This window comes from Musca domestica, unplaced genomic scaffold (genome assembly GCF_030504385.1).
Source record: "Musca domestica strain aabys unplaced genomic scaffold, Musca_domestica.polishedcontigs.V.1.1 2, whole genome shotgun sequence".
Lineage (NCBI taxonomy): Eukaryota > Metazoa > Arthropoda > Insecta > Diptera > Muscidae > Musca > Musca domestica.
This window is the reverse complement of record NW_026712249.1, coordinates 12,706,642-12,729,369: the sequence shown is the minus strand read 5'-3', so window position 1 is coordinate 12,729,369 and position 22,728 is coordinate 12,706,642. Positions and strand designations below refer to the sequence as shown.

Sequence of the window (22,728 nt, the reverse complement as noted above, 5' to 3'; positions counted from 1 at the left end):
CACCATCGCACTCAGCACGCTCCTCCCAAGAATGGTAACAAAATGAGGTTCCTCGCTTCATTTCCAGCGCACAATGACACCAAAATCTCCGTATATCACTCCGTTGGACTATGGTGTCTGGAGTATTTTGGAAAGCAAGGTTGGCACTAAAAAATACCAAAGTGTCGATCATCTCAAGCAAGTGCTTCGCCAGGAATGGGCCAAAATACCGCAGAGCAACATTCGTACAGCGTGTGACGGTTTCATTGGCCGTTTGAAGGCCATAATTCGTGCCAAAGGTTACCAATTCGAACAAATCTAAACATATTCTAATATTTGATGTTATTTCCGACATTTTTTGCTTTCATTCAATAAAATTAAAAAAAATGTAAAAAATTATGGCGTTTTTTTGTTGCAGTTTTTTTTTCATCTCACAGCCTTGAAGCCCTATCAAAATAAATTATTAGTTCAAATATCCACAATTATTTTTCTAATCTTTGAAATGCTTGATTGTGCCCTTGCAAATTCTTCTAAAAATATTTTTAACTTGTCCATATATTTGTTCAAAAATTGTTTTTTTAAATACCTCCGATTATAGCCTTAAAACCCCTCAAAATAATATTAATTCCTCAATTATAGCCTTGAATGACCTTCAAAATATATTCCAGCAAATCCACTGACATTGGCCTTTACTTCTCTCAATCTACTTTTAGTCATTAATAGTCCTTAATTTTTTAATCGTCCTGCAAAATGTTTTTTCCCAAAAATCCCATTACGGAACTACAAATTCCAATAATATTTATGGCACTTGAAATTTACAAATATTATGCCTCATTTTCCCAACCCACTTCCCATGAAAATTCTCAACTGATTTCTCTTTGCTCTACAGGAGCGTAAATTTTCTCACATTACCCCGTACGACTAACTGCTTGCTACTCTAATCTAAATGGTGATAATGACAAAAAAAGGAACTGTAACTCGAATCCTTTAAATTGTTATTACAACACTCGTTTGGATCAAGTGGCCGAAAGATGAGTATTGTCAAGTGGCCAAACATACCAACAATGCCACCACCACCATTCAACTTCTTCTAATGGCAATGCTCCTCATTTTTTCGTAACCCTGCAAAAACAACAACAACTACGGCAATGAATTTGGGTTTCCATAATTTCCATAAATTTATGAAGTTCTCACGGCTGCCAGTACATCAACAGTAACTGAGAACAAAAAGGACTTCTTGTCTTTTCCCAATATCCACAGTTGAGATGAGAGGCACAAACAAGGATACTTTTGTATGTTTGCATAACGTTTGTTCATAAACATAACGTTCCGAGCAAACAGGACTTATAAAAAATACAGTTTTTGGTAAAAATGGAGTTCATCATTTTGCGGCAAATGCAGATATCGAGTAGACATGTCTGTCCAACGTGACTGGCTGTCTGTCCATCTACTTCAATGCAATGTTTATACATTCATACATATATTGATATGGATGTACTCATGGAGTGAGTACATCAGAAGTCACTTCATTTGTTTTGCTACCCTTAAAAATGTATCTTCTTATGCCATTGTAGTTGTTGTTCTTGTTGTTGTTTATTATTATTATTATTAAGGGGTGAATATTTTTGTAATTGAAGGGCCCAACTAAAAACTCATTCATTCCATCATTCGCTCATGTTTGTTATTCACCGATGATGTGTTTGTTTGCTTAGGCATTGTTCCAACAAAACAGAAAAATATTAAAACAATTTTGAATAAAATTACATTTTGATTAACAATGGCGGCGGCGGTGGTGTTGTAGTTTGCTTGCTTCGAACTAGTTTTCTAGTAAATATTGTTTGAGGCAATGTTTATTTTGTTGCTTTGTTTTCTCTCCGCTGCGAGTTTATAAGATTTTGTGCTTAGAGGATTAAGGGGCAATTAATGAAAATATTGAAAATTGAATGAAAATAGTATTTGGATATGAGCAAATGTAGAGTCATAACGACGTATCTAAAAATTTGAAATTAAAGTATAGTAAGCGTGTATAGTTACTTGTGTTGGCAATAGATGGCGTTGAATGTCATAGAATGTACAACTACAGCGAATTGTATACATAAAAAAGAATATATATATATATATATATATATATATATATATATATATATATATATATATATATATATATATATATATATATATATATATATATATATATATATTTATTCCCTCCACCATAGTATGGAGGGTATATTAAGTTTGTCATTCCGTTTGCAACACCTCGAAATATACATTTTAGACCCCATAAAGTATATATATCCTTGATCAGCATAAAATTCTATGTCGATTTATCGTCTTTCCGTCTGTGGAAATAACTCTAGCTTCCGAACGAATTGAAGTAGATTGATAAAATTTTACTCAAATGTATGTTATGTCTGCATGACTTTTGGTATTGAAAATGGGCCATGTATGTCCACGTTTTGGTATAGCCCCCATATAGCAGTACCTCCTGATATTCGGTATTTTGATGATTTTGGCGACATTATTCGCCGGAAGTGTTTCAAATTTGGTATTTGAAGTTCGTAATTGGTACTACAGACTTAGCCAGAAAATTGTCTATGCAGGTCCATGTCTTCGAATAGCCCCCATATAACCGTACCTCCGGATATTCGGTATTTTGATGCTTTTACCTCATTATTCACCGTTTATTTCAAGTTTTGAATTTGAATATGGCAATGGCTTATGACAAACAAGGTTCACATCATAGAGACCCCCATGTAACGGCTTTATTCGGTATTTCTAAGATTTTAAGGGAATTTTTAACAGATTTTTTTTTTTTTTTGAAAATTTCCAAATTCGTTCCAAATGGTGGAGGGTATTCAACTGCTTTTTAACTTGTTTTTATAGTAAAAGATTTTTTTTTTAAATTTCTTAACTGATGGTTATTTTCACAGCATTGTTTTAAGGCAAAAATAATGCCATTTTCACTAAAAAATGTTTTCATTGTAATGTAAATCACATCACTTTTTAATGTTTTGAAAGTCCAAAATAAATAAAAGAAATACCACCTACCAGTAAAAATAAGAAAATCAGGATTTTGGTGGGATTTAAATATAAATATATTTTTGGGTCAAACATTGCCTACCTATCCATTTGAAAGGCAAAATTGAATATACCTTTTTGTGCAGCTCCCTCAATAATTACAACAGAAAGACGAATATTTGTAATTTGGTATATCAAATTCTCAGTTAATTGGAATCTTCCTCTACACAGTTATACTTTAAATCAATAATATCTTAATTTAAGAAATTGCCATATATTTCTATTTTTTACTTTTTCTTTCGGTTATTTCCCCAAAGTCTTGCTCTGTATGTCGGTTTCGGTACGGATTTTAAGAAATTGATTTTTTAAATATTTTTCTTTTTTTTTAGCTTCCTCGGTTAATATTTCATGTTAAGAGTATTGGAATTATTTGTTATTGCTCAATAAAATGGCTTTCAAAACATGTCATACAAAATAAATATAAATTCTTAAAATATGTTTTTGTAAATTATAACAGAATTTGACATTTTTGTACAACAATTACTCAAGAGCCCGTATGTTGAGTATTAGCAGAAATTGCTGGATTCATTATAAAAAAGAGAAGACTTAGCCCACCATGGCAGGTTTTTGAATAATATCGACCTAAAAATTACTGATCATCGGAAATTCGAACACCATGAAGGAAGCAATAAAATGTCGCTCAGTAGGGTGATATCCTGAAAAACGGAGATTTATTCAGAACAGTATTCTATCACTTAGAAATTTTGCTGAGACATTTATATTACCCCTAGTATGTTTGGTATTAAAAATGGGACATATCGGTCCATGCTCCGCTATTGCCCCCATATAGCGTTACTTCCTGATTTTTGGTATTTTGAATGTATTGACCAAAATTTTGTACCAAATCATGTCTAACTTGACATTTAGAGTTCTGAGTTGAAATTATCTCACCATGCTAATAAATGTCAAGATTACCCCACTTTTTGGTATAGGCCCCATATTACTGTAACTCCCAATTTTCGGTATTTTAAACGTTTCGACTTGAGAATTTAAATTCTGAGAGGATGGAATCTGTCCCAGTTGAATTTTTCGAAGATAGGTTCACTTTTATGTACAAAAAATATAACACTTCTAAAAATAACGGTACTTCCTTATTTTAGGTATTTTGAGGATTCCAGGCAGAGTTTTCTACAAGCTTATTATCTGGTATTTTGTTATCAATGGATAAGATCTTCGCAATATAGGATCAGAATTTATTTAGGTCTCTGTATAATTCAAGTTTAGCTACTGCCAAAAGGTCATTCTGAGTTGGTGAGAATTGCTAACATCAGTCAGGCGGTTCTTGACTTTCTGACTGTGAGATCGGAAGGGCACCTCTAATTTTTTAATGGAAAACTTCCTATTTGTTATGTAAAAAAACCCACACTTAATATTATTCGATGCTCATCAAAATTGTAATGCTTCTGCCCAGCCTAAAACTCTAACCCTCTAATAACGAAATATAAGTCGTTTTCTTTTTTATTTATTTATTATTATTATTATTTATTATTTTTTTTTTTGTTTATTAATGTGTATCACTTTTGTTGACCTTTAATAAATGTATTTTTATATTTTATTTTATATAACACAAATTCGTCTTTTTATACCCTCAGTCATATGGCTACAGAGGGTATATACAATTTCATACGGCCAAAACGTGCCTAGTCGAAATAACGGTTTTAGACCCTAGGTCTCTTTGGACCAAATCCGTTTCAGAATATTTGGAGTCGATTTAGCGATGTCCGTCTGTCTGTCTGACTGGCTGGTGTGCTCGATAACTCCGATTCGGTCCAAAGACTTGGTATATCTCAATATTTCCATCAATACAAAATCTCTTACAAATATTGTAGAGATCGGACCATTTCTTCTAGTATCTCCGCCACACAGGGTTCAAGATTTTGAAAAATAAAACGCTCAAAGCATCCAACTAATGATGATTATGGAATTTACGATTTCAGATAAAATTGGATGTAAATGTTTGATTTTCTTATAATTTTGCCCAAACCAATATTTTTCTGTACTTCGGTCGACTATATCTGGTATCTCACGCAAAATCTAACATTTTCTAAAATTTATAACATATCTCACATAAAGTGAAGGAAGTTTTTCGATATAGTTCAAATCCTGCACGTCCGATACGAAATTGATAGTATTGTCCCATTCCTTCGGAAGCTAGTCCTAAGAGAGTCAACAATTTGAACAATCATAACAGAAGTCAAATTATATTTAAATCGAACATTATCTGAGAGTATACATTTGTCGGCAAAACCGACTGATACTTTTAACTGGTTTTTAAATATTTTATATAAACAAATTTTAAGACAATTTTTTTGTGGCGATAGAAAGGATTTATTTTCTAAATCAAACCTATTTTGTTTTGAACTCACAGAAATAAACAACATCTTTTGCACATTCTCTCCTACATGCCCACTTTGTATTATCCGCAATTGACATATTATTTGTTGGAGAAAAAATTTTTAAATAAGACTCTTAATTTTTTTTAAGTTTTATAATTTTTTTAAGTATTAAAAAACAAGCTGTTAATTTCAAAAAAAGGTTAATGTATTTAAGAAAAATGCAAAAACATCAACATGTATTTAAGCCAGTTAAACGTCTTCTTTCGTCTTCAACTTGAAAAAAATTCAGTTCGTAACTGGAACTCCATGTTCCTGCTCGAATGGCGACCAGAATCAAGAACTTGAAGGAAGAAGGAAACTTTAACATATCAATTACAATCGAGTGTCAAATTCACTGATCTGCTTTTGAGTTGTCAGAAAATCCCCAAGAAAATTAGCAAAATCGCAGTCTATATTCAAAATAATTTTCCTTTTGGTCACATCGTTTTTTTTTTTCATAACAAAACACCACAAAATTCGTTCTCATATATTTTGTCATACAAGAAAATCTTATATTAATAAGTCCGATTTCCGTCCGTCTGTCAGCTGTCGTTATATTATTATTAAAATAAGATCGAGTTCGAAGGTGATCAATATCGGTTCACTCCTTCTTTTCTTATATCAATCAGTGATGTAAAATGCTCTTTTAATTCAATAGAACAATGAATGGGACACTTAAAACCAATTGAAAAAATTCTATCTCTAAACTGATAGACTAAAACTTAATTTAACTCGACTTCGATGAACTGCTTTCGTTTCTTTTTCATTTTCGATTGCCTTAGAAAAACTAGACATAAGTGAGTTTTTCACAATTTCGAACTGTTATTTTTATATAAAAAAAATTGAAAATTGAAAAATTCACATGGAATTGTTGTTATTTTTGTTTTTGAGCATAAATCAAATATTTGAAAAGTTCACACTCTTTTTTTAATAATCTCTCACTCTCTTTCGAGGCACATAAATAGACACTAGGTATACATTTCCGTTGCAAATCAATTCACCGATAAACAGTTAATATTTTTTGCTTAATTCGGTTAATTTGTCAATCTTGGTAATCCAATCAAATTCAATAATCCATTGATTATTATTTATATATTTATTTTTGTCTTTTTTATTTATATTTATTTATTATTATTAGTAATATTTTTTTGCAACCACACTTATTTTTTTTTTTATTTCCATGAAATTCTTCAGAAAATTATTATTATTTTTTTTTTTTTTTGTAAACATTTTCACTTCATTTTACATTTTCTTATTCAAATAAGCAGTTATAATTTTCACTTTATTATTATTATTATTTTTATTATTGTTATTATAATTGTTATTATTTTTTTTATTTTTTTTTTTTGTTCACTTTTCTGTGATACCTCATCCCAAATTCTTCAATTTTTCCCATAATTCCCAATTAAGAACACCATGAAATAATTTTGTTTTTGTAAAAATATTTTGTTTATATTTTCTTTGTATTTTTGTGTGTTTTTTTCGTTATAATTGTCAACTATTATTTTTTTTTTTTCGATAAAACTTAACTCTATAATACAATTGAAAATTTACTTAAAATCTAAAAAGAAAACTAAAGGAAAAATTCGTATTTACAAAACAATTAAACATTAAAAGGAGGAGAATTGAGAAAAAATTAAAATCAAACACTTCCCTTGTTCGTTTTGAGCAAATACAATTTTTAAACAATTTTCTGTGGGCAAAAAATTGTTCTTGCAAAAATTCGTTAAACTAAAAAAATTTTTTTTGGAAATAATAACTAAAAGAAGATGACGAAAAAAAGGACTGTTGCATCGACGATAGAACGAATGAACGAACTCAACGTACGATTTTATGAGTCGAGCATAAAAATTCGCCGGAATCCATGTTTAGAAGGAGAGGAGAATTTTTGTTTAGAGAGATGTAAAGGTGAGTAGTTGTTGTAGATTGTTGCAATAATCCCAGTATAAGGAGTCTTTGAGCCTTTTGATGCCATTCCAGGGGGAAACTTATATAACTATATCACAAGCATTTATGTTTGGGATAATGGATGAGGAGGAGACAGGATTTAGCCATATTTTGTTGAAGAAGTCCAAGCTCCTTTTTTATCACAAGTTTTTTTGTTTTTTCGTTTTTGAGTACCAAACAAGCAAACCATGAAGGCGGTGATATATCATCGTGTATGTGTGTGTAACTGGAACACTATTTCAGTGTTTTGCCGTCGGCATAATGAGAACTCCAGCTATCCACATAATGGTTCCGTTTGAACGTGATCGCTTGATTGTTTTGGTGCTGCTGCTGCTGCTCAGGACACGCAATTCAGCTTAAGATTGCCAAAGAGCGAGAGATTTTGGCAATTCTGGTTGCTGGTGCTGCTGCTGCCGGCAGGCAGACATCTCAAATGCCGCCGCTTTCGTTGGCCATTAGAATACGCTTCCATGCCAATTCCTTGGCAAGCCGTAGTAAATGAATTGCAATGACGATTTCTTTCGCCATCGTAACTTCTCAGTATGGGCGCCAAACGGTCTTCTGTTGGCTGGAAGCATTCTTTAGTTTGGTGGCAGCGGGCAGGGTGGTTTCGGGAGAGGTGGACTGGCGTGAGGATGATTCGTGATAGTAGGGCTTCATGGCGGAGGGGGCTTTCAGGTCGCAACGTTGACGGCCCAAGGGTTGAACGGGTGAGGAACGGGCCGAATCCAGGGATTTGTCCAAATCTTCAGTGGATCCATTCAGGCTGGGCACCTGGGGACGGAGTATGGGCACAAAGGCTGATTTGACAACATCGATTTGTTCATCATCCGAATCGGCATCGGAGGCAGATTGTTCGTGCAAGGAGTTGCTTTCCACCGAGGTGTTCAATTTGTTGTGCAAGGCTTGATGGGTGGGTGAGGACGATGAGGGCCGGGATGAGGCAGGGCTAATGTGAGCTGGACTAATGTGTTCCGTTGAGGAGTGCGATCCCAACGAGGTGTTGTGCAAATGGGATGGACGACCTCCACGCAAAGCGGCCAAGTTGTAGGGATGGAAGGCATGGGCATGGGCTGGCTTCTGGTGAGGATGCAACAAATCTGGATGAGCTGATGCAGCAGCGGCGGCGGCAGCAGCTGCCACGGGATTGAAGGGGAATTGAGGCATGCTATAGGTGGATCCTGGAGGCGAGGGAATCATGCTGGTGGCGGGGATGGCATTGACTCCCGATGGTGGTGGTGTAATTTGGCTGGGCAGGCGGTATTCATTGGGTGAACCGGCGGCGGCAGCCTGTGGTGGCGGAACCACAGTTTGGCCATTGGGCAAAGATGGTGAGGTCTTGGCCAAGGCAGGATGATGGACGGCAGCGGCGGCTGCCTGATGGCGGAAGTAATCAGCATAGCCGTAGGTCATGTAGGCGGCATCCAACCATGCTGGATTCAGCATGAATGGATTGAAGGCGCCGGGATGAGGATATCCATAGCCTAAAAAGAGAAAAAGAAAAACAAATCATAAGTATAAGGTTGTCAAGGGTTTAGGTTGATGCAAACAAAAAACATAAATGAAGGAAACTTAAAAAACGCTGCTGGCCAACTTTGGAGGACTTCAACAGAACCCCTCCATGCAGCATTTGTTGTTGCAAAAGAAACAAAAAAGATAAAAAACTAAAAACTTACTTTGCTTACTTCTTGGCTCCCGAGGTCCATCAACGGTGACCTTAATGGCCTTGGTGTATGAGGCAATCTGCACGGGATAGGTGGCAATGGTGATGGTCAGGCTAAAAGACTTGCCACGTCCTGAACGACCCACAAATCTCAAGTCATTGAATTTGGCAACTTGATTCTTCATGATGGCGGTGGCATTTCTCAGTTCGCCGCAGTAGTTCTCATCATTGCCGCACTTGATGGTGACCAAGGTACCATCGGGTACATCATCCAAAGCAATGACTTTGAAGGCACCGGGCAGGGATTTGTTGGAACGCCAGTGATTGGGCAAAGCGCTGCAGAGGATGGATGGTGAGCCGGTCTGGGCCAGTTCGCCGTGGTATTCTTGCAACATTTCGTGGAGACTGGCAAACATGTCGGTCATGGAACTGGGCATTTTGGCGGCATTCGAGGTGTTATCGGGCGTTGAGGAACCAGTGGAACTGGCACTGTTGGCGCGATTGTTATTCGAGTTGTTGTTGTTGCTGGAGGGCAAAGCCTGGGCGGGGGCAGCAACCATGGTGGGACCAGCAGGCAAATGCATTTTGTTGAGGTTTTCGAAAATCACGTTTGACAAGTAAGAAAAAATAAGTAATCCAAGTTTTTGATGGCTGGCGGTAATCCAAGTAGGGCGCGCGCGTTTTTGGTCTTTACACTTCGACAAACGTTTCAAGACTGTTTTCAAAATTTGCTACACAGTTACACTGTTTCACTTTTATGAGATTTTTCTTTCGTTCTCTTTTCTTCTTCTTTTAAATTGTGCGTGTTCGTTTTTAAGGAGATTTTCTTATTCTTTTTTTGTTGTTATTGTTTTCAAATATATGTTTAGGTCGTTTCGTTTTTGTATGAGTGTGTGCGGTTGGTTCTCATGAAAGGAAAATCGAAATTGGTTTTCTTTTTTCTTTTCTCGGGTTGTTATGTGTTTTTGTTGAGTGTGTGTTGTTAACACGTTCAAGTCGCTGAGTGAACTGACTCTCTGCTGCGATCATCAGCAGTATTTGAAGTAAAATTGTGAATCGCTTTATGGGTCGTTGTCAGTCCGTCCGCGCACACACACACACACGACAGGCTGCATACCCTTGTTGGCTGGCGGGTTGGCCAAGAGCAGCAAACGACCCCTTGTGCACACATTAAGGGTGCACAGGCAAACACGGACACACACACATACACTCACTCACCAAGGAGAGGCCGAACAACCAAAGCAGGTATCAAGCAACCACCATTGCCGCAACAACAACCACACAACAACAGCAGCAGCGGCGAGCGGCAGCAGTAGTCGTGGTAGCAGGAAAAAAATTTCCCATTTTTCCATTGTGGTATATATACGACACCAACAAATATAACAACACCAACAGCAATGGTAATAAAAACAATAACAGCAACAACAACACCGCCACCACCGCTGAGAACTGAGCACGCAAGTAACATTAACAAGCCAAAGGAGCAGGGAAACAAATGAAATGTTGCCACCACCACCACCAACAACAACTCAAACAAAAAACCTCAATTGCCAGCCAAAAAACTCCTCTTTTGTGAAATTCAATAAAAAAAAGCAGGAACAACGAAGGAAGACGACAAGACGAAGAAGAAAAAAACACAACATTTGGAGCCTGGAAAAATTCCTTGTTTTTTCCGCTACTCCAATTTATTCTCCACCATGTTTTTTTTTTTCTTTTTTAATTTTCCCCCATTGATGGCTAGCTGGCGGAGTAAAATCCCCTATAAATGTGAGCAGAATTTGTTTTTTACTCACTTTGTTGCTTTACTTTTTTTCCGCCGAGTTTTGTTGGGGGTTGGGTCCATCATCATAACACAACCCAGGCAAGCCGTTAAAAAATGAACCATTTTTTATAGGTTTTTCCCCGCATATGTGGGTGTGATGTTGTAGTTGTTATTGGATGAATGGATGTAAAAAAGCTCGCTCGCTCTCTTGTCTGCTCTTGGAGAGCAGTTGTTGAGATTTTTTTATGTTTTTTTTTTTTATCGAGGCATAATTTTCCCTTTTTTAATTTCTCTGGTCAGCTGTGGTGGCCGTTTTCGGTTTGACCTGTAAAAAAGTTGTTTTTATTGTAAAAATCGGAATATCTCAGTAGTACAACACTTGGCTACAAAATATTGAACTGGAATAATTCTGTGTACGACTACAGATGTAAAGAATTTATTGAACTTGTAAAAAAACACAGATCTGCAAACTCAAAGAAAAAAGTCCATGCTAATAAAATGAAAGGATGAGAGAAAATATCAGAGTAAATAAAAAAAATTAATTATTATTTATCATTTTGCAAAAACATAAATTTATTATTTTAATTCGTTTTTAAGAATGATTACGTATTTAAGAAAGAAACGAAGGTTGTAGATATACTAAGGAATCTTTAAGCATGTTCAGCTATATAATATTTGAAGTAGTGTTGATGAAATGTCCTTCAAAAACTAAATATTAAAGGTGAATTATCTATAGAATAATTGTAAATACTCATCCATGCATAAAATACCCTCAGAGGACCTCGTAAAATATATCCAGAACTGGATGTTGCATTCTCAAAATGCACCATTTTTTGTAAATATTGAAAAATGTTTAAAAAAAGCCAGTAATGATTATTTCCAAAAAAATGTCAAACAATATTTTACAGTTTTCTTCCAGGCAATTTTTGGGTCCTCTTCAATCACAAAGCCCTTTAAAAAACAGCAATGATTATTTCCGAAAAAATATCCAAAAAATATTTTACAGTCTTCTTCCAGACTAATTTTGGGTCCTCTTCAATCATAATGCCTTTCAAAAAAGTCAACAAAAAAGACTCTTTAAAGAGTATCAAAATTTTAATGAATATCACAAAAAGGTATTTTCCAGGAGGTATTCTCTAAGCTATGAAGGGTGTTCTGGTGTATTCTTCACACTCAAAAATCTTTGAAATATTGTAAAAATCTCCCAGAGGTATTTTCCAGGAAGTATTCTCTAAGCTATGAAGGTTGATCTGGTGTATTCTTCACACTCAAAAAACTTTAAAATAATGTAAAAATCTCACAGAAAACAATCGTATTTTTTATTGCCGTGAAAAAATATATATAGACATATATACAAATAGACATATGACAAATACTTATTATATAAATAATTTTATAATTATATTAATTTTAATTTATATTAATTAATTTTAATTATATTAATTATATAATTATAATAATATATATAATAAAAATATTTAATAAAGGAATTAACATCATATTATTGGAAAAAACTGATAGTTCGTTTAATGCTTCTTAAATACGCTTTACATTCTCATCCGTCTCTCCGCAATTGTCCTGCACAAACCCACCTGTAAAGAGTATAGTCCTTCGAGGTTTTTTTTTGCAAAATCCGTTTTAAAACGTTTTTTAAAGTCCTTCTAAAAATGAAAAAATATTTGAATATATAAAAATATTACAAAAATCAAGGGTTACATGCAAAAAAAAAAAATATTGAAAATCAAAAGTCCATAAACAAACACAAAGTCCTTTAAAGAAGTTTTTTAACAATGTAATCAAAAATAGGAGAATATATTCAAATATCCCTAAAAACTCATGGAATTATTATATTGCAAACACTTTTGAAAAATATTTAATATTTTTTCTAAAATTGACAAGCAAAAAAGCTGGGCCAAACTTTGAATACCCTCTACCATTTGGAATGAAATTGACAATTTTCAAAAAAAAAAAAGAAAAATCCGTAAAAAATTCTTTAAACTCTTAAAACCCCGAATGTAGCCATTATATTAAGGTCTATACGATGACGTGGACCTGTATAGGCTACTTTTACCAAAAACCATTACAATAGTCAAATGCGAAACTAAAATAATCAAAATACCGAATATAGGGAGTTGCCATCATAATGGGCTATGCCAAAACGTGGACCTGCACAGATAATTTTCTGTCATAGGCTGTAGTATCCATTACGAACTTCAAATACCAAATTTGAAATAATTCCGGTGAACAATGTCGCTAAAATCACCAAAATACCGAATATCGGGATGTGCCGTTATATGGGGGCTATACGAAGGCATGGACCTTCACGGACAATTTTCTGTCATAGGCTGTGGAATCCATTACAAACTTGAAATACCAATTTTGAAACATTTCCGGTGAATAATGTCGCTTAAATCACCAAAGTACCGAAAATAGGAATTTGCCATTATATGGGGGCTATATCAAAATGTGGTCCTTCATGGCCCATTTTCAATACCAAAAGTCCTGCAGACATAATATATATTTATGTTAAATTTTATCAACATACTTAATTTCGTTCATATGCTAGAGTAATTTCCACAGACGTACAGACGGATAGAGGGACGGATATCGATAAATCGATATAAAATTTTGCGCTGATCAAGAATATATATACTTTGTGTGGTCTAAAATGTATATTTCGAGGTTTTACAAACGGAATGACAAACTTAATATAATATACCATCCATATTATGGTGGAGGGTATAAAAATAATTATGTTGTTATTGTTATTTTTAATTTTTTGTTTATTTTTAATTTATTTTCATTATGTTTTTTTAACATTGAATGGCTTTCTTGACGTTTTCATTGAACATTTTCATAGAACAAGAATTTAATTGATAGTCAATAAAAAAATATATTTAAAATCTAATTATTATTCTCTGAACATGAAGATTATTGACTGATTTCCATAAAATAGCTATGTTCAGATTTTAAAATCCAATATTTTCAAAAAAAAAACAAAAGCAGTCTAAAAATTCCTTTTTTTGTTTTGTTCCTAAATACTTTCAAAATGATTAGGTTCATATTTCGAAAAAGAATTCAAAAAAAAAAAATAATTCAAAAATTTAATAAAAATAATATTTTTCCGGAACTATTGTCTTCCTTACTTAGAGTCCATTACTAAATGAATTTTGAATTTATAGTTAAAAAAACGCCAAATCTGAGATTATTACTGAGAATTTTGAAACAACGAACGCCAAATCTTTTAGAAAATATTGCAAATTCTTGGATATTATCTCTTAGACTTCAGAGAAAAATTATTGATAAATTGTGGATACAAGAAGAGAAATAGTTTTAAAGGCAGTATTCGAAAATGTCTTAATATTTTCCCTCTTGGTTCTTGCAAAGAGGATTAGGATTCAATTAAAGTATCTATGATTGTAAGGAAATCAGGAAAATATTATTTTAAGAATACTAAATTTATGTAAGAAGCATCCAAATACGAAACCTATATTCGAAACATCTTCTGGAAATTATCCCTGAAATACCATGGAGATATTCTAAAAAAAAATAATTTCATTCATGGATTATTTTCATTATTGGTGATCCGCATCTAATCATATTTAAAATCTCAAGATTATTTTCAACATTTTTTGATCACGCCAACATTTCCTGTATTAACCTCGAACACAGGTTTGCAGATCAATATTGAAAAATCTATATTAAATCCAGTCAAAGGAGGGGATTAATAAATTAAATCTTAAGGATAATCAACCACAGGTTGGACATAGATTACAGCTGGACATATGGATGTGATTCAATCCAGTGGAAGAGATATAAGAACATATCAATATGATTTGTACAAATTTTTAAATACTAGATTCTTAAATAAAATTGGTTTATCTTGATATTATGTTCGATCTCCATAACAATTGAAACAAAAAACAGATAGACATATATAAAATCGTTGCTTTCATATGCAATCCACCTCATTGCGATCCAAAGGAAGATTTATGAGAAAATATTGATATTATTTGTTGAATTTTTTTTTAATTCCAAATTCTCGAATACTTTTGGCTCATCTTTAGATTATTTTGAATTTTTTTTCGAAATAATTAGTTAAACATCGAAAAACTATTGAGCGAGCCAAGAAGGCGCGCGAGCAATGTCGCGTGACGTTTAAAAGGTGCACAGTAGGGGTTAACGTATTAAAGTAGTATTTTCAACTGAGAATTACAACAACAGTATTTTTTTTATCCAACTGTTTCACCGAGATAGCAAAAACGGCGGTGTTCCAAGACGTGGGACAATTTTTATCAAATTAACACTTGCCATGCTGTTCACTCGTATGTGGCTCTCATATATAATCTGTCCTTTTCTACTCCTGTATGTATGGCTCGATGGCTGGCTTGCATGGCAAAAGGACTTGGCAAAAGCCAGAGGAGAATTTCTTAGAAATGTTCACAATACTGCTTGCTGTATTGTTTCCGGAGTTTAGGGAAGACAAAACTCCTACATATTGTAGGAGTAGTTGTTGTTGTTCTTCTTCCTCGTCTTCTACTTACGGCAGCAGCAACGGCAGCTCGTACGTACGAACGATCGATCGGTCGGCCCGTCTTGAGTAGGAGTACGTTATTTACAGGAGCAATTTTCACGCTTGTCGTCAATTTTCATTCATTGCCGCCTGCTGCTCATCATGGGTCATTTGTTGAACACAGCGGCGGGCGACAATTTTCAGTTTTTCTTTCTTTGTACATTTTTTCCATTTCTGCTCGTAGACCCAGCAGTTACTGCTGAGCTCTGGCCGTGTGAGCATCGAACGGTCGATCGTGCGTTCGTACAGATCGTACAGCATTTTCATGCCGTACGTAAGAGATGCACATCCCAGCGGCATCATGCCGTTTAGCTGTGTGTAATTATCAGCTTGTTAGAGCTGTAAACGAGCGTATAATTTCTGAATCTTGTAGATTTTCCAAATTAACATCGTTCCCGTGTGCATTAAATGAGAAAATTATGAAAAATGTAAACATTGTGTCCCTTCAGGTTGTCGTTGCTGAAAATTTTGAGCGGAGATGTGAAATGGCTTTTGGGTGTTTGGCAAAATGGTCATGTTTAGTTAAAAATCAATTTAAATATTTAGTGGATTGCCCTTCTAGAAAAAATAGACTTGCAGAAATATAAGCAAATTAATCGAGCTGTGGCCAATGAAATGCAGAATTTGTCTTGACCCTCAAAAGAAGAAATGCAGGGGGCTAAATTCTTTATCTATGTAAACGCGATATTGAAAATTTTTGTTTGAAAAATTAATACTGGCATGACAAAATGTAAAAGCATGAGATTCAATTAGGGATTTATCCAGAGCATTGCATTCACACTATGAAGCACTGAGACTAAATATCTAAAAAAACCTATCAAATTGAGGACGATCAACGTAACCAGAAATGAATTTTGCGGGACCCAATGGACACAATAGGCCATTTTTAAATCAAATTGTTCCCAAAGGTTCTAAATTCCAATTTCTGTTAGGAGTCAGGGATAGTTGTCTAGGTCGGCGTAATTTGAAATATTTGTGGAAGAGGATCCAAAAAGAGCAAATCAAATACTCGCAAATTAGGCAAGTGCTCCAAATAAAATAAAAATTTGTTTTAAAAATTAAAACGTCTAAAAAGAGATTTTACATTACGTCAAAGAGGGGGCAGTCTAAAGTCTTGTCTGAAAATGTGTTTTCGGCATTATTTCGGAGTAACAAACAAATATAATTGGGCATATCTCCATGTTCTTAGCGGCTAAAATACCGACAATTTATATTGGTCCCTATGTCCTTTTGGGATTGTGATAAAGTCGCTCCCAGTTATCTTATTCACCAGCCATTCCTGCTGAATAATTCATCCAAATACATCGTATATGTAGCCTTCCTCTATATGACCTCTAAAAGTAAATTTCCCAAAAGGGGTTTTGAAATAAAAAAAAAAACATTGGAATCAAAATTACTTTTACTTTCCGACAAATTTGAGATATTGCTTGAGGAATTCTAACATGCTTGAAACATTTATATTCGGATCAAGGATGGCCTGGGCAATATGCCCATTTCGGAAATGATTTTGATAAACATTTCTTGCTGTGATTTAAGTTTTAAAATCTCTTTATTTGAATGCTATGAAAAATATTTTGAAAAAAATCAAAAACTTTGGAAACCTGTCGAAATTGGTTAAAGCAAAGTCCTCTTGGACCTTGATGTCAAAAAAATTAATATATTTAAAATCATCTAATATCATTGATTAAACCTATTTGACGTTGAATATGAAAACCTTGGAATAATATTTGAAAAAAAAAAACCAAAAATTTCTGTAATTTGAATTTTTGCAACCCCATAAAAATTCCGAAACCAAAAACGCTTTCTCTCTTGGAAAAATAGAGTAATTATTTGAAAAAAAATTAATAAAATTTATTCAAATTTACTATTGAAAATAGTCTCGATGCCTTCTAATATCTGAAAACATTGTAAACAAAAACTCGTTTCAAAATCTTTCTTTTATAGAAAAAATTTCAGTTTAAGGACACTCTGACTAACTCTTTGACACAATAGTTTACAATAATTTTAATTATTATTACACTGTGTGACAAAGTTCAAATTTTACAATAATTGCAGGAAGACCTTAGTAGATTATTAAAGCAGAGCTAAAAATAGAAGACACGTGTATCGGTGTTTTGAAGGTTTAGATCACCAAATAACCTAAATAGAGGGGGTTCCATTTTTTTTAACTTAGATTCCCTGGAATCCTTGCCTTCGACAATAATACTGATTACAAAACGAGGATAGTCCGCAATCGAGTTTTTAATCAAATGTTGAAAAAGAGTCAAAAAATACCCCTTTGGCGCCTCACTAGAAGATTACATTTTTATACCCTCCACCACTTTTAACACCTTTACGTATAAAAATTTAGATCCCGCAAATCATAAATCTCTAAATTGATCAACACAAAATCCTTGCTCCATCTGAGGAAATCTCTCAAGCTTTCGAACGAAATGACAAAGGTTGATAAAATTTTACTCAGATCTGTGTTAAGTCTGCGGATTTTTGGTATTGAAAATATATGGCTATATAATTCCACATTTTGATATAGCCCCCATATAACCTCCACCTATTCGGTATTTTTATGATTTGTTTTACACTTTTTACTGGAAATTTCTCAAATTTGGAATTTTTAAAGTTCCTAATTGGTGGTACATTCTATGACAGAAAATTGCATATGCAGGTCCTGGTCTTCGCATAGCCCCCATATAACGGAACCTCCTATATTCGGTATTTTGAATATTTTATCGACATTATTCACCGGAATTGTTTTAAATTTCATATTTTTGATGTTCATAATGGGTACTTCTGTCTGTGACAGAAAATTACATATGGAGGTCATGGTCTTCGTATAGGCCTCCCTATACTCACATTCCTCCCTATATTCAGTAGTGTGATGCTTTTAGCGAAATTATAGACCGTAATTGTTTCAAATTAAATATTTTTTAGTTCCTAATGGGTACTTAAGTCTATGAGAGAAAATTGTATATGCAGGACCAGTTGTTTGTATAGCCCCCATATAACGGAACCTCCCTATATTCGGTATTTTGATTTTTTTTATCGACATTTTTCAACCGGAATTGGTTTCGTTTTTCGTTTTTGACTATCCCCATCATATATGACATAAATTGCATATGTAGGCTTAGGTCCTTGTATGGGACCCAAAATAACGGTATCTTCCTATCTTCCCTATTTTTTATAAATTTATTTTTTTTAAATTTGCAAATTTCTTCCAAATGGTGGTGGTTATTTGATTTTCAGACCGGTCTGGCAGTAAGTTCTGCTTTCTTACTTGTTTTTGCCAAAATAATACCGGTACTGCTATTCCAAGGAATCGAAATCCAAAAAAAAATTTAAATATATATGGAAGAGGAAAAACTTCCCGAACTTCCAAAAAGCCGAAAAGCCCTTCGAAACCATTTCGGGAAAAGTTATTCTAATTTTTTTAATTAACCATTTGGAGGGATCGCTAACTGCCCCCTAACTATGTCGGTGTTCTAAGATTTGTCTCTGTTTTGAGTTTTAAGCTTTTTTAGCACTATTCCACCAAAATTTCCATATTCTGCTAACTTCATAATTTCCTAATCAAAAAAATTGTGCTCTTCCCTGGGAACCTAAGAAATTATAGAAGAACATATTTTCCCTCCCATCTTTACCCTTTCATATACCCTTTATTTTTCCTCATTTATTTCACTTTTAAAATCAAAACAATTTAGTTTAAAAATTTTCACACCTTCCAGTGCCATAATTTTTAACCCTTCGCCAAAACTCTTTAAAATTTCCACGAAATACTCTCTTAAAATTTAAAACGTTCATAAAACTTTCCCCTTTTTATGACTTAACCTAATAAAATTATACAATTTACCCACAACCACAAATATTGCTCTAATAAAAAATATTGTTACAGTTTTTGCCTGATAATGCCACCAGCAAATTGCACAGCAGCCGGACACTACCTGCTCTAATTAAAACACAATTCTCCATCACCACACATGGAACAGGTAGATTTACGTAGTTGGGTGGGAAAAAATCTAAGCCTTTACTTATAAAAGTCAATCCCCAGCCTAAAGGGTTCCAAAACCAAGTCTAGGCTTTTGGCTAACTTTTTTAGGAATTTACCTAAGCCTTTCGTTGTTGATCGTCTCCTACTTTTTTTGGAGTTTCTTAATCGCAACCATAAACCCTATCATAAATTGCTTGCCTGTTGGCCGGCGGCCTGTGGGTTCAATCCAACTTCAAGCATGTCTCTCGCACCTTAATCGCCCGCTATAAAACAATGCTGGTCGGTTGGTTGGCTGCCAGAGCCACGGCAATAATAAAAGAACCGCGGTTTTCCACCAACGTTTACCTGCCTTTGTTGTTATCATAAAAATTGGTTCATTTTATTGGATTACTGCGGACGACGACTGTCATCAGCCATCTACGGCCCTGAGAAAAAAAATTAGTCAGCAGCAATGGTCGTGGGTTTAACAAGAAATCCTTCAAGGATTAAAAACTCGGAGTGTGATTTAAATGCAGTGTTGATACTTAACTGGCGATTTGAAAGGGTTTAACATGGGATCATCCAGGACTTGGCCATGATTTTCAAAATGAAAATCCAAACATTTGTAGATTTTGAGTTAAATGCTGGGTTTAGCGGAGGATCATGCACATGGCGTTGCTAAATTGAAAATTGATAAAAAAAATTTAGGCAAACCAAAAAACCGTCGCTATTTCACTATTTTCCTAAGCAGTAGATCATTTCTAAAATTCCCCCTTTGCTATTAAATAATATTGGGGGTTGTTTTCATACTCTCTCTATCTCCTTCTGAACCCATTTTCCCTCTCTTTTCCTCCTTGTTTGTTGTTTGTGTATGGATCACTACCGATCATCATACATACATACAGTCATACCCCTATGCTATTTGTTTACCAAGGAGTGTGCACATTGTCTGCATGTGTGTGCGTGTATGTCTGTTTGTGCGTACATTTAGGGCGTTTGTTTGTCTCTTGGACATTCTGTGCACCCTAGCCAACGTTCGCTTGTTTGTTTTGCTAGACTCCGCCTTAATTTAAACCAGTAAGGAAAGCTCAAAAGTCGGGCGGGGCCGACTATATGATACCCTACACCACTATGCATATTTAGTAGAGCTCTCGTAAAAAGGTTTATACAGGGCATTTCAGAGCTCTATTAGATATTTGGTACAAAATCAAAATCTATCTAATTCTATCGTGCATTTTACGAACTATAGCTATCTCTGAACCGGGTTTCTCCAAATTTTACGTATTAGCTTCCAGACTGAATTCGGTCTTATTTACGAAAATGCAGGTGATTTGGGCTGATATTGACCATTTAGTGCACATTTAACCCGAAATCGGATGAAGACATATATGGGAGCTATATCCACATCTGAACCGATTTCGATAAAGTTTAAAACAGCTATTCCTGTGCTCCATCTAATATCTGGTACCAAATATCACGGTTGTGGAGTGAATATTACGAATGTATGGGACTAAAACACTAAATCGGATGAAACATATATATGGTTGCTATATCTATATCTGAACCGATTTTCACTAAATTTGATATACTTGCTTCTAGGCTGAATTTGGTCCGATGTACTAAAATTCAGTCCATTTGGACTTATATCGGCCATTTGGTGCACAATTAACCCGAAATCGGATGAAGACATATATGGGAGCTATATCCACATCTGAACCGATTTCGATAAAGTTTAAAACAGCTATTCCTGTGCTCCATCTAATAGCTGGTACCAAATATCACGGTTGTGGAGTGAATATTACGAATGTATGGGACTAAAACACTAAATCGGATGAAACATATATATGGTTGCTATATCTATATCTGAACCGATTTTCACTAAATTGATATACTTGCTTCTAGGCTGAATTTGGTCCGATGTACTAAAATTCAGTCCATTTGGACTTATATCGGCCATTTGGTGCACAATTAACCCGAAATCGGATGAAGATATATATGGGAGCTATATCCAAATCTGAACCGATTTCGATAAAATTTAAAACACCTATTTCTGTGCTCCATCTAATACCTGGTACCAAATATCACGGTTGTGGAGTGCATAGTAGGAATGTGAGGGACTTAAACACCAAATCGGATGAAAGATATATATGGGAGCTATAGCTATATCTGAACCGATTTTCTCCAAATTTGATATACTTGTTTCTAGGCCGAACTCGGTTGGGTGTGCCAAAATTCAGGTAATTTGGGCTAATATTGGCCATTTGGTGGTCAATTAACCCGAAATCGGATGAAGATATATATGGGAGCTATAGCTGTTTCTGAACCGATTTTCTCCAAATTTGTTGTATTTGCTTTAAAGGCTAATCTCGGTCACATGTGCCAAAATTCGGGCCATTTGGGCTGATATTGGCCATTTGGTGGTCAATTAACCCGAAATCGGATGAAGATATATATGGGAGCTATATCCAAATCTGAACCGATTTCGATAAAATTTAAAACACCTATTTCTGTGCTCCATCTAATACCTGGTACCAAATATCACGGTTGTGGAGTGCATAGTAGGAATGTGAGGGACTTAAAGATCAAATCGGATGAAAGATATATATGCTAGCTATAGCTATATCTGAACCGATTTTCTCCAAATTTAATATACTTGCTTCTAGGCCGAACTCGGTTGGGTGTGCCAAAATTCAGGTAATTTGGACTGATAGTGGACATTTGGTGCACATTTAACCCGAAATCGGATGAAGATATATATGGGAGCTATATCTAAATTTGATCCGATTCTCACCAATTTCAATAGGGTTCGTCCTTGGGCCAAAAAAATATTGTTTGGAAAATTTTATCTCAATCGGATAATAAATGCGACCTGCATTTTGTTCACAAGAATACATGGACAGACGGACGGACGGACGGACGGACGGACGGACGGACGGACGGACGGACGGACGGACGGACGGACAGACGGACGGACATGCATAAATCGACTCAGAAAGTGATTCTATGAAGGTTCTCAAAAGTAACTATGGGTCTATCTCGTATCCTTCTCCATGTTACAAACAAATGCACAAAGACATAATACCCTTACCACTATGTGGTGTAGGGTATAAATATAAATATTTATAGACAGACGGTTTTCGGGAATCTCATTATCCGTACACACAAACACGTCAAGCGTGTACTGTGGTGCATTATTTGCGTCTGTCTATCCGTCGTGCCTCAATGTAAACATCTGGGATTTTTTCTTCCTCTGCTTGTTCGATTTGGCCAGACGATCATTTTTTTGGAGAATGGAATTTGGAAATTATTCTATGCAATTTTATTTAAAAACAATATATTAGAAACCTTTACTAACATTCAATTTGGCTTTTTTTAAACCAAAATTTT

The 22,728-nt window shown here is 34.7% G+C and overlaps 1 protein-coding gene and 1 long non-coding RNA gene across 5 annotated transcripts in view; one reads left to right on the top strand and one right to left on the bottom strand.

Moving 5' to 3' along the window:
* Positions 1-22,728, top strand: part of LOC131802189 (uncharacterized) — a 335,178-nt gene that overhangs the window by 33,229 nt on the left and 279,221 nt on the right. The gene's annotated exons all lie outside the window — the stretch shown is intronic.
* LOC101896555 (segmentation protein Runt) lies at positions 7,492-10,073 on the bottom strand. 2 transcript variants are annotated; one of them, XM_020039832.2, is made up of 2 exons: positions 9,068-10,073; positions 7,492-8,866 (listed from the first exon to the last, which is right to left on the bottom strand). In XM_020039832.2, exons 1-2 carry the CDS (start codon positions 9,627-9,629, stop codon positions 7,920-7,922), a joined length of 1,509 nt encoding a protein of 502 aa, XP_019895391.1. In that variant the 5' UTR covers positions 9,630-10,073; the 3' UTR covers positions 7,492-7,919. The 2 variants fall into 2 exon arrangements, with proteins under 2 accessions (XP_019895391.1, XP_005176405.1); XM_005176348.4 differs by having other exon boundaries at positions 9,059-10,071.

What these genes read in the sequence shown, in the direction of transcription:
- LOC101896555 (XM_005176348.4), bottom strand. Translation starts at nt 9,629, where the DNA reads ATGCATTTGCCTGCTGGTCCCACCATGGTTGCTGCCCCCGCCCAGGCT. An exon ending in GGAGCCAAGAAGTAAGCAAA is followed by an intron (nt 8,867 to 9,058) that starts GTAAGTTTTTAG and finishes TTCTCTTTTTAG; the next exon opens with GCTATGGATATCCTCATCCC.